The sequence below is a fragment of the Musa acuminata genome, chromosome BXJ1-11 (assembly GCF_036884655.1).
Source record: "Musa acuminata AAA Group cultivar baxijiao chromosome BXJ1-11, Cavendish_Baxijiao_AAA, whole genome shotgun sequence".
NCBI lineage: Eukaryota > Viridiplantae > Streptophyta > Magnoliopsida > Zingiberales > Musaceae > Musa > Musa acuminata.
Window position 1 is genome coordinate 25,808,040 of NC_088337.1, and position 15,710 is coordinate 25,823,749.

Below are 15,710 nucleotides of genomic sequence, written 5' to 3' on the forward strand. Positions count from 1 at the left end.
AAACGGACTGCTTGGAGAACACAGAGGTGTTGAAGCAGGGGGTCGAAAGGGGCGAGGAAGCGACGACGAGTCCAGAGGGACTTAGCTACCCAAAATCAAGCAATCAGTTAGAATGGAGGTGGACTCAGAGGAGTGCCACGGAGACATCTCTACTGATTGTGAAGAAAAGGGATGCAGATGCGAGGCAACGGATAGTAGGGCCATGGGCATGGCAGCGCCATGGTACCGCAGAGGCGGGACTTCCGTGCAAGTCATTGATCCTTTGCTCTCATGGAGGGAGAGCACTTGGTCGTGAAAGGGGCCGAGGAGGTGGAGAATGCAGAGGCAATCTTCAAGTACCGAGACAAGGCTGAAGGGCAGAGGCCGAAGAACTTCGTAAGACCGGTGTCAACAAGTTTCTCATCAAGATAGCCGTAAGTGAAGGACTTCGGGTCATGCAAGAGTGCACGACCAAGGAACGAAGCAAGCAGTACGTGGTGCTGTACCTTTGCTACTCAGTGGAGTAGGCGGCAGGGTTGATGGAGAAGACGGTACAATCCCAGAGGCGACCTCATCTATCAGAGAATTACTCCAAGTTGGGGTGAAAACTTCCTGCATTCCAGAAGTTCAATGGCATTGAGAAGGTGAATCACAGTAACTAACTCAACGCAAGGAGTGCAAACACTTCAAGTGCTTCAGAAGTGTGAGCAAAGAGCAGGCGAAGGCCAGTAACCAGCTCGATGCATGAAGTACAACCTCGAGGAGGCGGGCGAAGTCAAGTAACCTTTGCCTTCTCAACTCTTAAGAGAATGGGCGAAACCGAGTACCCCAATTCTCTTATCTATCCAGCAGAGGAGCTCTGTACAAGTTCAAAGACCCTTCGAAGAGAATGGAAGACAACAGTTGTCAAATCCTCACCAATGGTGATCAGTGCTACTGAGAGTAGATTGTCCGCTTCATTTCCCAACGAAATGCCAATCGAAAGCGGAAGTGATGCGAACCTACTTGGATGTGACAACTAACTGAAAGAAGAGTCAATGAGCAGATTTTGTGGAGGAAGGACCCAAAACTTCAAAAGTTTGCGAGGCGATGCTTGTTAAAGCTCCAACAAGCATCCACCCAGTTCAAGCAGCATGTGAAAATTTTGAGAGACTGGCGCAGTAAGGATGGTCTTTTCCTTCATCTGGGGGATCCGCAGGAATCAACAATAATCAACACAACTCAACCAACCCCACACCAGAGTCAGAGTCATTTGTGAGTTGAAGCAGCATGGCGGATCAAAGGTTCGACTACTCAGAAACAGCAGCGGAGAGCAACTGGGAGCCAGGAGGCGCATTGCAGCTGGAGCAGAAGATTGAAGACTCAGCAAAGGTGAAGAGTTGCAGTGTTCACAAAGGCTTCGACGAGGACGTCGAAGGGATAAGTGGGGGAGAATGTCACGGACAAACTTCGAAACAGGGTGTTTGATGTAATGCTTATGTATGTCCGTGTCTTTTGGCATGTTCATGCCTTGTACAACATGTAGAGGGGCGGCCGAAGGCAGAATAGTCCCATGCTAGTTGGGTTGGTGGCCTCTTTAGGCTTGTAAATAAAGGTTGTGTCATGTGGACACGTTTGAGAGCTTTTCGGTCTGTAATGGACCATTTTACCCTTTGTTGTGCCACTATTCAGAGCTTGTAAAGTCTGTTTGTAATTTGCATTGTCTATGAAGTGTTTTTCGGACATGTTTGCTTGTGGATCCCGATTGAGGCGTTCTCTTTTACCCGTTCTCTCTTTTGTTGGTCCTAAGGGACAATGGGAGGCTTCGGGGAGGCTGACCTTTGCGGACGGACGCGCGAGGGTGCCGCACGACTTAGGCAAAACCAGCTAAGTCCATGTCAATGTGGTCGACCGCAGAAATGGAAAATTCAATAAAAACTGATAGAAATTAGTGGCTGCTTTTATGAATTGTTTATGGCTGAATCTCAGTGTTAAACAAGGTGCTGAACTAATGTCGCATACGAGACCAATATAAGAAAGATTTGAATTGATGTCAGTGCACTTTTGTGTTTTTATGAACTATAGTAATGTCTGCAATTTTATGAAGGTTTTTAATAGATATGAGACTAGAGAAAAGTGGTTGATCAAAAGGCATGATATTGTAGGCAAGCTAGCTGCAACCAATCTCTAATTATCACTGTGTGCATGCTCAGACACGATCTAGGGCTGATACAACTGAAAATTCTAGGAATAGCAAAAGAATAACTTGAATAAGTTTCAGGAGGGTTTAGAATGTGTAAAAGAGATACTGATTGCTTCTAACAAGAAACATAAACCTACAAGGAAAAAGAATAAAAATGACTGGCTTTCATTTTCTTTCATTATTTTTCTCACAATCTTCAACATAACTATCTAATAGATCAATGGGCTTAGCCTCCATATAAGCTTATAAAAGTATAAGCAATCTAGCTCTTTTGATCCAGAATAATCTGGGAAAATACAACCTATCAAATCCTATCTAAAAAGATATAGATCTTACAAAAGTTAATTCTGAATGACTTAACAAATATCCCAACCTAACCCATAATAGAAATCTTAACTCAAGTATAACTCAAAGTAGGAGCTTCATAATTCCAAAAGCAAAACAAAAAGTAATAACAAAATCAACAACAAGGCCATAATATCCCAATTATTTGGGGTCATTTAAATGGATTTATTGCTGTCATAGAGCTATGTAAAAAAATTATATTTTTAGTTAAATTAAGAGTATTTAAATCTGTATTTATAGTTAGCATCTATAAGTCTTCTTAGAGTGTGTTCATACTATCTTAAATGATTTTTTCTTGTTTTATATTTTATCTAAACTACACTTAATTATTCTTAAACAAAAATATCTTGCTTACTATCTTTCTTAATATTTCCATACTAACATATGTCATTTTTAACTACTCAACACTCAAATTTATAAAGTATCACTGGTTTAACAACTACCTTATATAATTATTCTTCAAATCTAAAAGGTACTCAGTGATTATACAAAGCTGCTCTTGATGCCTCTCTCCACCTTAACGATCTAGTCTTTACTTCATGGAAAATATCTTCATCAATTTCTCCATCATTATGTTGAATCAATCCAAGATAACAAAAACTGTTACTTGTTGAGACTTGTCCATCCTACTTCACTATGTCCTCAAGTTTACTCCTAGTATTACTAAAATTGCATATCTTAGTATCTCAACCTATACCACTCGGAATCACTAATAGAAAGTAATAAATTGAATACCAATCTGTGGTGGAAAAGGATAATTTTCACTGTAGTAACAATATTCTCAAAATCCCTAAGACAAACAAAAATGCAGCAAGATGATTAAACTCTGAAAAATTCTAGAGCACCAAACTGTTCCAGAACTAATCACTGCTTTTCCATCTATCTAATGATTGTCCAGTTCTCCTTGACAAAGTATTTCAAAACTTATGTTTATCGATCTAACAGCCAACTGGGACAAGGACCGGATAGTTTCGCCATGGCTCAGTTTGAAACTAAGCTTACTGGTCGATAAGCTCACGTAGCAAGCCATGGCTCAGTTTGAGATAGGTCGAGCAGTTCCAAGGTGTACTGCACAGTGAATTGATACCAGATCCTTTTTTTATGTTTTTATTTTTTGTTGACAGCTACTGACAATTGTGTTTTCTTAATCCTCTCTTTCTCCTATTTTGCAGCCTCCTTGTCCTCCTCCTTTATGCTACTGTTTCTTCATCCAAGTCCTCCTTGTCCTTACCACCACCTCCACATTGCCACCTCTCCTGTTCCTCCTCTTCAGCCTCATCCCTTCTCTCTCTCTCTAGGCTTGGCGGTACCTACTGGTACCAACACATACTGAATGTCAGAGTGCTGACCAGTAGTATCCTGAACCAACAGGATAAGGATTTTAAACCTTACTGACCATTACCACCATAGGATACCAGTGCAAAGACCAGGGTACTAGAATATTAATCAATTTTTAAGTATTCATTTTTGTCGGCATATTGAAGGTTACAATACCATACCAGCCTGATATGTACAAGTCCAATGACATTTGACACAGGTACCAGTACATATATGCACTTTGATTAACCAATGTCATTTACTTGGTATTTCAAAAACTGTATGCTGAAGAAAATACATTGTGAAATTAGAATATGACTTTTGGTCCAAATTAAAAAGGAAGGATTCAGGGGAAAAATACAAATAGTTTTTCTTCTTAATGCACATAGCCAAAACCTGTATAAACTGATGCATGAGTAAATGAACAAGTTACAAAAGGTAAAAAAGCAAAAAACCAACAAATTTCATTGCCACAAAAAAAAGAACTAAAAGAAAATCCAGCAAATATCTTCATTGGCATAAAAGCTTCCATGCAAAATGGAAATGCCAATTCCTTATGGATATCAAGGGGATCAGAGTTCAAGTTCTTCAAAATTCTAGCATTCCTGGCTTTCCACAATTTCCAACACAATAAATTTCAGAGCCAACCCAATTTTTCCTCCAAACTTAAATTACAAAATAACACCTCCAATCTCACCATAGATCTTGAAAAACAATCAATTAGCAACGAAGACTAGGACTGAAGAGAGAAGCTCCTTAGCTTCAGAAAGAACCTAGGAGCCAAGTAAAAGTCATTGTAAGAAGAAAAGTGCATGACTAGCCCCGCCATCCAACCTTGTTCAACTAGAAGATTGTCCAAACAAATTCTATCTTTGGCAACAAACAACATAACACAACCTTTTAAACAGAGAATTCCAAATTATCATGTCTAAACTGCAATGTCTACCTACTTAAGAAATTTACTGGAAAGAAGCTATAAAGATAACTACAACCATAACAAGGTTTGCCGTACCATAGTATACCGCTCGGTATGGGCGGTACGTATCAATCCGATAGGGAACTAGTATGGGTGGTATATACCAATTTGTCTATATGCCCTACTATATCTTGTGTTGGTACATCAGTACAATTCGGTATATATCATACTAATGGCTGGTTAGTACATCGGTACGAACCGGAAAGGCGAACCATGAACTAGATAACCTCCATAAACTCTTTATTTGAGCCCTTTGACATAGGTAAAATGAAAAGGAGCGAGAGAGAGAGAGAGAGAGTAGCTCACTAAACCAAGGAAAGTCCAACAGCCATTTTAGAGTACTAGAGCTCCATAAGTTATAAACATCATGCCACAGCATGGTTGAAGCAAATTAGTTAGCTGTGGAGCAAGCCTCAAAAAGATAAGGAAGTACACTTGAAACAGACTAAAAAGAGAAATTGAACAATTGATCAAGTTGGGGATCCATCCAAATTTGAATTCATTTACCACTTAGCTTAACCACTGCAAAGCATCTTCCACCTCTAGTGTCCCTCTTCAGATAGGAGCAATATTTTAACGACAACTATTTTGCCAAGCCCTAACTATTTGAACTAGATAATTCCAACCTATAAAAGATCCCCAGAATGAAGTTGCAACAATCATTTCCTGAAGCAAGGGCCACAATCAATATCCTCCAATGAAAGACAATTGTGAAAAGATTAGTAGATCAGGAAAAATTGTAATGTCTATTTTTCTCAAAACTGAGCAAGGTTTTAAAAAGAGCAATTCAAAGTTTGATAGGCCAAAATACTTTTACTTTTGTAAATCCTTCGACTTTTGGGATTATCAAAGTAGCTAAGATTATGCAAACATAAACATATCATATTTGGATTTAAACATGGTATCACTTTAAAAAATAAATGAAAATTTGAGTAGTCATTTGAGCAACTGCCCAAGAACTTTTATGGTTAAGGGACAAATAGAAACCTGTAGCTTAATTGAATAAAAATAATAATCAAGCAAGGATGACTAACATTGCCACAGCAATTGTTATATTGTGAGCTTGATCTCTTCCAAATACTCAACATCATGCTCCAAATTTTTATCACTCATATAAACAAGCAGTTAGGCATTATAATAAAAAAAAATGTCATCAATTTATAGTGAAGGCTCTGATTTACACCAAGCTCTCACTGAGAAAATTGCAACATTACTTCCATATTATCGCCAGCAATTCTAAAGAATGCCATTATCTTGTTCAGTAAATAAAGGTTCTGCTGGTGGTAAAATATCATAATAGATACATGAGTTTAATCATTTAAATTCTTCAATTCACATTTTAATTTGGAATGTTTTCATCAACAGAGTTAGCAAAATATAAACTGGATCTTGGAGATAAATCTGCAATTTGAAACAAACACACAAGTGTAAATTCTAAAATTTTCAAGAGGATCATATTGCAAGTTGCACAAAGGTAAGATTTATAGGGCCATAACTGGATATCCTAAATGCCAAAGATTCAAAAGAGGCATAAATCGGTAGACAATATAATGTAAGAACTTACGAAAGCAGCTGGTAAACAGCCGAAGGCCTGGGACTAAAGGCAATAGCAGTCACAGCTCCAGCATGCCCCTTCAACACTGATATTGGATGTCCATCAGGTAAACGCCACTGCATTGACAAGGTAAAACTATCAACACTTGAGATAACACGCAAATCAAGCTGAAATTTCAACATAAACAGCACATTAATAGATGATGAGATGAACTGACAACTCTAATGATGAAGTCATTTGCAGAAGATGCCACCACAGCATTATTTGAACTGACAGCCAGGTCAGTTATGTCGCCCTTCATGACACAGACAAAATAAAGAATGATAGTCAAAGATAAAATAATATAAAATCTTGCAGTCAAAGATAAAATACATTGAAAAACCATGAAGACTCACTTCATGTCCTCGGCAGCTAGCCAGGCAAAATGCAGTTTCCATTGACCAGATCTTCACAAGTCGATCATCAGAACCCGTTATAACGTACCTCCCAGAGCGATCAAATGTAGCTACAGTTATGAACATTTGCATGTCAAATTACAGTGGACCAAAACATCTTGATGAAATGACTAATCTAACACCAGAAGCAACCAAATTATGGAGAGGATCAGCCTGCCAGAAGATACATCACAATTGTGGCATATTGATATCACTTTTTAATTAAAGCAACAAAAGAAAAGACCTAAAATTCTACTGGTGATAACCCAAGAAGAGAAGGAAAACCAGAAATGAGGACCAACGAATGAAATACTAATCCAATGGGACCAAGCCAGTGTCAAGCAAGTACTTGCAACACATAAGCATAGGTAGATCAGCTATTTAAAGTGATAAGCACAACCAGTTCTCTGCATTCTCCTAACCTTAAGTAGTTATTGGAATTCTAGGTCATGATAGTAAATGAAAGTGAAGCAAAGATCATAGAAAATTCATAATGATTAACATAATATCCAAAATCCACCTTTTAGGAATCACAGAAGATAATAGCAAGTCTAAGCTACTAAAAGCTGGAAGTATAGAGTGGACATAAAGTACAAATATTCTTAGAATGACTTGATCTAATCTTTGAGAGGGAAAATGGTGACCAAGCATTTATAAAGTAAAGATTTATACACAATATACACAATTTGTTAGAAAGCTAAACCAAAGATCATTCATTCACAATCCTAATCTTACCAAAAACTACTCTATTGTCATGTCTAGCTCCTTACTAAAACTACTCCAGTGCATCTCTCTACTCTGCATGTCTCTCTTCCTCGCTCTCCTCTTCCTCCAAAACTCCAACCATGCCAAGTAACATTGCAATTAACATGTCAAGCTCCAGCTGAAACTATTCTATCAATCCTGGCTATCAACCTACCAGCTAGCCCAATCTAAGACATGCCTAAGGTATGCAATAACTATGCCAAGATGAAGTTTGATGAAAGAATTATTGTGCATATTGGGAAGAGTTAGAAAACACCAGGTCAAAAAGATATCAGCACAAGTCATGCTGATCCACAACAAAGATGCAGACATATGGCCTGGCCAGAATAAGCCTTTGCCACCAAACAAATGGGTCCATTTACCTGCATAGCACAGAACTCTGTCACAGTGCTTTTAAAAGCACTAGGTGCCAAGGCCTCAAAACACCCGAGGCACTCACCTAGGCGCCTGCCCGAGCGAAGCAAGGCACCCCAATATATTAAAATATTAAAATATATATTACGATTGCTAAATATGATCATAAAAATAAAAATGCCACATCAAATTGAAATCATATAGCCGGCTTGAAATATATATTACAGGAAATGAAGATCAACGAGAGGAATGCAGTAAAGCAGATATGGGGTTTTTAGCTGGCTTGAAATGACTCTATTATCCTTGAGAAGCAACAGTAGGTTTACCTAAATGGGTTGATTCCATATCAATGTACATATAATCATGTCCCAATTCGACCATTCAAAATCTTCCATATGACATTAGATCAAGCAAATCTAGATATGAGTTGAGCTCCAAGCGATGTGATTCTTTGACTGCTATGCCTGAGTTGACGCATAATTTGAGCTCAATCCCACTCGATAGGGTGAGTCAATTGGCGTCTTGACGCAACAAAATTGACACCAAGTATGCCGCTTATTGCGATTTAATACTTAGTGCCCTACTTATTGCATTTATATTCACGTCCGTTCAAAAGGGATCAACTTCTATTGTCCCCCAATTCCATTTCCTTCAAAACCCTAGCTTTTCTTCTTCCGATGAACGATAATGTCTTCTGCCCTCCCATCCATCGTCGGGCACTAATCGATTCCATTGTATTCGCCTTCAAGTCAGTGCCCTCCTCACTTGGGCCCCTTTCTATTTCAATCTCTTGTGCTACACAACTTTCACTCAGGCGATCACTCGAGGCACCCGGCACCTGGGTTCAAGCGAGTGCCCAAGCAGTGCTTCAATGAATCACATCGCTTGGAGGTCATGCGAGGCACTCAATCCTCATCACGCCTCACTCGAGTGCCTATTAAAAACACTGTTCTGTTATGCCAAAAAGGTATAAGTATTGCCACCATTCCACGAACAGTCCTTGGTAAGAGAGAAACTATATTCTATATTGAAATTCAAAAGTGAAGAAAGCATTGAGGCTCCTTTCTTTGTAATCATGGTAACCGATTCCTAAATACACTTTTTTTTTGTTCTTTTCATAAATTTTATATGAGGTGAAATATAAAGAACATCATACAAGTTCATAATTAGATGTTTTCTGCATAATACCTTTACTCCACAACCTTTACTTTCCCATTATATTCTTTTGCTTCTTTCACATCAACTTCTTTATTCTAATTTAAACCCACTACTAATTTATTATAATCCATGTTTATACCAAGTTACCAACAACTTTATCTCTTTATAAGTATTAGAGGGAAAAGGTGGATTTGAAAAGATAATGTGGATAAGGCTTGTCCTTGACTATCAACGTTAACAATCAATTCAAAATTACTAAAAATCAATAGATGGACCAAGGAAGCTGTGTCATCCAAATGTACTTGATTACCAAATAAAATGTTATGTTTTCTCAAAACTATAAACAGTTGCAGCCAATAGGAGAAAAGAAAATTAATGTATGGCATAGCATCATGGTGTGATGAAAATAAATGTCTATCGTGATATATACCTTGCATCTTTTGGACGAAGCACACAAATTTTTCTCCAACATTAAAACAATGATCACTGGACAATTACATTTTTGCTTCCTTGCTATGTTCATGAAGCACAGACAACCATTATGAGTTGAGTGTGGGAGTGACAAGAAAGGATAAAGTTTAGAAGAACCAAGATGCTCATTCAAGTGTTTTTTTGCATGTCCCAATGAAGGTAAATTTTCTTAGCTGACCATGATGAGTCACCATTCCCCCAAAGAATTAACCATAAGTCACAAATTCACCTAAGCCATAAACTAAAAGGTTGCCTGTTCAAGTTAACTTCTGTATCATTTATTTAACAGGTGTTTGTTTTTCGTCCCATCATTTATGATGTTATATCATGCACTCATTAAAAGTCTTTTCCTTTTGTCCTACCATTTATGACATTGTATGTGCACTTAACAGAACTCTTTGCTTTTTGCCCTATCATTTATTATATCAGTTTAGATCTTTCTTTCCAAGTTAATTGCAAAAAAGAGAGAATTAGTTTAGGTTGTCAAAGGACTGGAAAACAAGAACAAGTCATCATGCCTAGTTAAGCTAGAAACTGTAAATTCATTTAAATGGTCATTTCAAATGCTATGTAGAAGCTACAAACACTCGCAGTCAATGAACATTATTATTTTATTACAAAAGATTAAACTTTGTAGTGTATTGCATCGGATAATTCTTTGTAATGTATTACAAAAAACATACAGTATGGATTTAACAGTTTAACAGTTTGATAAATATTTTGCTCACAACTTTCCTTTTTGATATGTTATCCATGTGGTAACACAACATGGTGAGCATAACACCAGATATATAAATAGCACAGGATGGAGGATTGCAACACGTTACACAGTTGTATAAGCAAATTAAAGGTATATAACTAGCGAATTGCTTATAATTTACAGTTTACACACTTTTTATTGAAATTGACTATTTAGACTTCACCAGTGATTTAAAAAGGCACTCGGGTGAGGCGAGGCGAGGCCCGAGCGCCTCGCTTCACTTCCAAGCGACGTACTTCACGGCGCTCGCCCGAGCCCAGGCGCTGGGTGCTTCGGGCGAGCGCCTGGGTTAAACCAGTCGCTGCCCGACCCTAACCCTGCTCGTTGTCGCTGCCGCTCCCGTTGCTCGCCGCTGTCACTGCTCGCTGCTCCCGCTCCTGCTGTCGCTTCTTCTTTTCTCAGTCAGCACCCCCTTACACTCCTCTTCCTTCTTCTTCTTCTATATACTGTTAACAGTATACTGTATACTGTTAACAGTATACTAATAATAGTATTTGTATTTATTAGATTAATAATATATTATTTTAAATTTTTAAACTTTTTGTTAATGTCACATTATGATTTTGTATCTTAGATTTTCTTAATTTAATAGCATATTTTTATTTAAATTTTTTTTAATAAGTATATTTATTAATTATATTATATATTTTATATTTTAACATCTCGCTTCGCTCGGACAAGCGCATAACGCCTCGGGCGTTTTTGGACCTTAGCGTCTTTTGGCGCCTAGCGCTTTTTAAATCATTAGACTTCACAACAAAATAAGATTTTATCCATCAGGACCTGCTGCACAACAGGTTAAAATACATTACTACATTTCCTCGGGTAAAGCTTGATATTTATATAACCAAAAAGAAAGCATCAAACACAATGATGGAGCACTTTTTAACTTTCTCTACATTCAACAGTTTGGTTGTTACAGGCCTGGCCAGTTGGATTCACATTTGGTTTCTTCAGACCTACTGAAGGTGTAGGTCAAGATTGTTGTAACATAATCCAACCATTTTGAAAAATCATCAGTCCATTCATAGTAATCATGGTCTTATGGAAATGGTTCGCTTTAGGTTATGCTGATCCCACTATAATGCTTGACAAGACAGCAAGACCTTATGACACCCCTTCTTAATTAAACAGATTTGAAAATTTAAACAACAGAAATTTGGAGACATCAACTTTCCTAAATCCTTGTCAGTCTTTGGTGCTTAAATCAAACATGTCCTCACAAAACATTTGGTAATCATCATTCATTGGATCAGTTGGTGCTCAAATGACTCAAAATGGATGATTGACTGGACACAACTAGAATCAATCTGCACTCCATTGGACATGAGAAAATCCAACCAATACCCATGGAATCCAGTCATATCTAGCCAGTTCAAAAGGACCCCAACCAGTTCATGGTAACTGCAAGAAAATAAATCCAGTGATCTAACAGATCCAAACACAATAGTAAATCCCGTGGCCAATCCTATCAGTCAACATTATGAACCTTGAAATTAGATAGATTAGTTTAATCCATAGTTAATAGAAAATGTTGCTTTTGGTATTAACAAGATGAACAAACATATTTGGGTTTATTTCATCGAATATTCATGTCATGAAATTCAATAATAGGCAAAACCCTGAGGCCGATGCTATCAATCAACATTATGAACCTTGAAATTCAATAGATTGGTTTAATCCATAGTTAATAGAAGATGTTCATTTTGGCATTAATGAGACGAACATACATATGGGTTTATTTCATCGAATATTCATGTCATGAAATTCAATAGGCAATATAGTAGTTTAGTGAAAGATACTGAACTTGCTATGGTAAGACCAAAGGATGATCACATTATGTTTGATAAAAACTCTTGGTGCATGGCACTTGATTTAACAAGCACATAAAAATTAAAAACTGATGCTTTTAAATGAAAAAATTGCAGATAAAATCTAAACTGAAACGAAAAGTCCAACATGATGCACCCAACTATAAGGAAAGGCAAAAGGAAGAGCATCCAAGCTCCAATAAGGCTTCGCTCCTTGAGCGCTCTGATCTACGACCACCGTTGCGCTAACTAAAGCCGTGTGTGTTGGTGACCGGCCTAAACTCGCACTACATTAATAACACAAGGCACCTTTGGGCAATAAGCGACCTTTTGGTATGTGTAAGTAAATGAGATTGAATTTCATTGGTTGTGTAAGTAAATGAGATTGTGTAAGTAAACTCGCACTACATTCCCAACCTGCTAACAGCTGACTTAAGGAGGAATAGTCCTACAACTGCAGGATGAAACAAGCAGCAAGTAGGATGGTACATCCTAAGAGATGAACATAAACTGAAAAGTCTGAAAAACTGACGTGTCATTGCCAAAATTTCAAATAGTGGTTCACGTGGTATCTACCAACCGTTATGTGCTAGTTCGACAAAATACCAGTATTGGACCATATGATTTGGTACCAACGTCTTAGCTAGTTTTGCCTAGGCCATGTAGCATCCTTAAATCACCAACTCGCAACGAGTCAACCTCCTGCATAATCTCATGCGGTCCACTAAGGACTTGCACAGAAAGAAGACAGATTACCAATGAATGAACAAATGCACATGCAAAAGCTCATCATTAGCATCCTTAGTCCTTCGAAGTCTCAGAATCACACAAGCATAATTAAACAAAACACTTCATTAGGCAACTAAAAATGGACACACATTGCTCTCTTGGAATGATCACTTGACAAAGGGCCCAAGACTAGTCCGCGCTCACAAAGTCTGCAGAACAATTGCCTGCACAACACACACTGTAAGGCTATGTGACAACTAACCTGAATACTACCAGAGACCCATCCAGCCCTGTCCGGATTCTAGGGTGCTGATATGGCTGACTTTTCTCTGACCATTTCCACATGTGAAATCCCTGCATGGTGTGGGCAAGAGGATCCATTTTTGGGCAATTTTGTCTCATCAATGGCTGATTGCAAGCTATGCTTATAAGCCAAAACAGCTACACTATCCAACCAAAAAGGGTTGTCAAGTCTACTATAAACCCCTTACAAGCTACCTAAGACAGGAATAAACTTAAAAGGTAGACGATTGTGCGGCAAAGTTTGTGTGTTGTGAGCCTGCACAAGTGATCCATGACAGATCTGTATTACCACCTAGTTCAGTTTGAAACAAACAGACCAAATAGAATATTAATAAACACCTATTTTCCTACAACTCAAGCTGGAATTTAGAAAAGAATACCACCAATTTCCTCTTTAAGGAAACAATTGGTCTGACACTTTGCTGTATTGCCATATTAGACTAGAAAACAATATAAAAGAAAGTTCATATATAATGTAAACTTAAGTTGCACTGGTCCTATTCTAACATTGTTCATAAATAATTATAAACATCAAGTGGAACTGTTACATTAAAGAAGGTAAATTAACAATACCACAATAGACGGCATTCTGATGTCCCCTCAACTTTTTTAATATCTCCATTTTTTGCACCAAAGTTGATGGTTTCGCAATGACATAACATGCTGCACGAATAGATGGAGCACGATGGTGTTTTGTGAAACCACCACCTATCTCCCTTAATCCTAACCCATGGACCTGATCAGCCTGCATATGTGGCCAACGCAGATAACCTGGCAACTTACTGGCTCCTTTATCCTCTCTATCCTTGTCAGCTGCAAGGTAAAACGGGGACTAGGGGTGAGAGAGTTAAGACAAAAGATAGAGGAGAACAAAATGCAGGCAAGAACAAGCAAAAACAATTTATCAAAAGGATAAAGCTATTGTATGAGCTTAAACATGATACAATGGCAAGCATCATAAGAAAAGAGAGTATACAAAGGTCACATACATTCAAGAAGAGAAAAGGAACCAGATCCCAGAAGTGTAGGAACATCAGCAGCATTTGAAACTCCTCCAATCACGCCCGGTAAATGAGTTGAATTGAGAATCAATTGTTTCAATAGCTTTATTAAGTGATCCTTTTCTACATGAGGGTACCTGAAAAAGAACAAATAATGAAGTCAAACAGGTAAAGAAGGATAGTTGGTTAGTTCAAAGACACCAAAAAATAAATCAAACTTCAAATTGATGGGGTACAGTTATAGAACTATCAACAGTTATTATGTATTATGTTTCTCAAGAAAAATTTGTGTATAGTGGAGCACACTCTGCAAGATTTTTGCCAATTGTAACATATATAGTGTACATTTGGCAAGGTGGAATGCATTTACATTTGTGCACAACAATTCATGTATATTAAAGGTATCATCAAAACACCATCTGTAAAGAAAAGCATGTTCAATTCACTGTTCTTATATATGACTTCATATATTCTGATCTATTTCAATATCTAAAGGTGAAGATTATTCCTGAAACATGCATGATGCTGACTTTATCAGAAAGTGCACACTCAAAAGAAAAATAAAAGCACAAAAACATGGTTACCAAAACACAAATATTAGTCTGTTTCAACTTTCAACCACATATGATCAGCTTCACTTGAAGCAAACCAAAAAAACAGGATCATTTAAATGCTTGTCAATTTGTCCTAGAGACATTCAATTATCATGCTTGTAAAATTACTTCTTGGTTACTTTTTAACATGGTTCAAAATCTCAGGTATCGAACCTATAACGGCCTTGGCTGGACCAATACAGGTCCTGTTTGTACAGGCGTACAGACACATGGTATGCTGGAATGTGCTGCTGCACCATGAAGTGGGGAGGAGGAGGCCGAGGAGGAGGAGGAGGAGAGAAGGAGAAGAGAAGGGAAGGAGGTAGGTAGGCAAGCAGCAGCAGGTGGTTTGTGGCAAGCAGCAACAGTGCCCCACATTTTGGATATGTGTTGGACAGACAGTTTGAGGGCACCACAATTATTTTACATTGTCAAGTAGGATAGTATTGTTAATCTTAAAGTTCTTTTAACTATTTCATATTTTCATCTGAACTTTCCAGTAATCTCTCCGAAAGATGAACTATCCTTGTGAACAGTGAATGAAGGTGATAATGCAGTGGCCCATGCTGAAAAGTTCAACTGACAGCTCTACAGTTTTCCCCTCCCTTGGGCTACTTATATAACTAGAACTTAATCCAATTAAACTAAAACCCTTAATAAAATAGTTTAAATCAAGGTTTGCTTTCTCTGGTACTGGAAACGTTTCAACAATTTGGTGGAATGATACATGCTGATTTGTACTAGTGTACTGACACATGGTACATTGGTGCATACCGGTGTTTCGACTAATGATTCAAAAAATGCTAGGGGCCAAAAGGCGCCAAGGTCTAAAATCGCCCGAGCGAAACGAGGCGCTAAAATATAAAAATATATAATATAATTAATAAATATAATTATTTAAATAAAAATATAATATTAAATTAAAAAAATCTTACAAAATCATAATATCACATTAACAAAAAATCTCAAAATTCAAA

The 15,710-nt window shown here is 37.7% G+C and overlaps 1 protein-coding gene across 2 annotated transcripts in view; it reads right to left on the reverse strand.

Moving 5' to 3' along the window:
- Nucleotides 1–15,710, reverse strand: part of LOC135583738 (uncharacterized) — a 56,619-nt gene that overhangs the window by 25,332 nt on the left and 15,577 nt on the right. For both annotated transcript variants that reach the window (XM_065090231.1, XM_065090230.1), the window contains exons 3-7: nucleotides 14,129–14,277; nucleotides 13,713–13,952; nucleotides 6,750–6,859; nucleotides 6,572–6,649; nucleotides 6,364–6,470 (exon numbers count right to left, since the gene is read on the reverse strand). In XM_065090231.1, coding sequence (XP_064946303.1) covers nucleotides 6,364–6,470; nucleotides 6,572–6,649; nucleotides 6,750–6,859; nucleotides 13,713–13,952; nucleotides 14,129–14,277 — 684 coding nt within the window. The remainder of the gene's footprint in view (nucleotides 1–6,363; nucleotides 6,471–6,571; nucleotides 6,650–6,749; nucleotides 6,860–13,712; nucleotides 13,953–14,128; nucleotides 14,278–15,710) is intronic.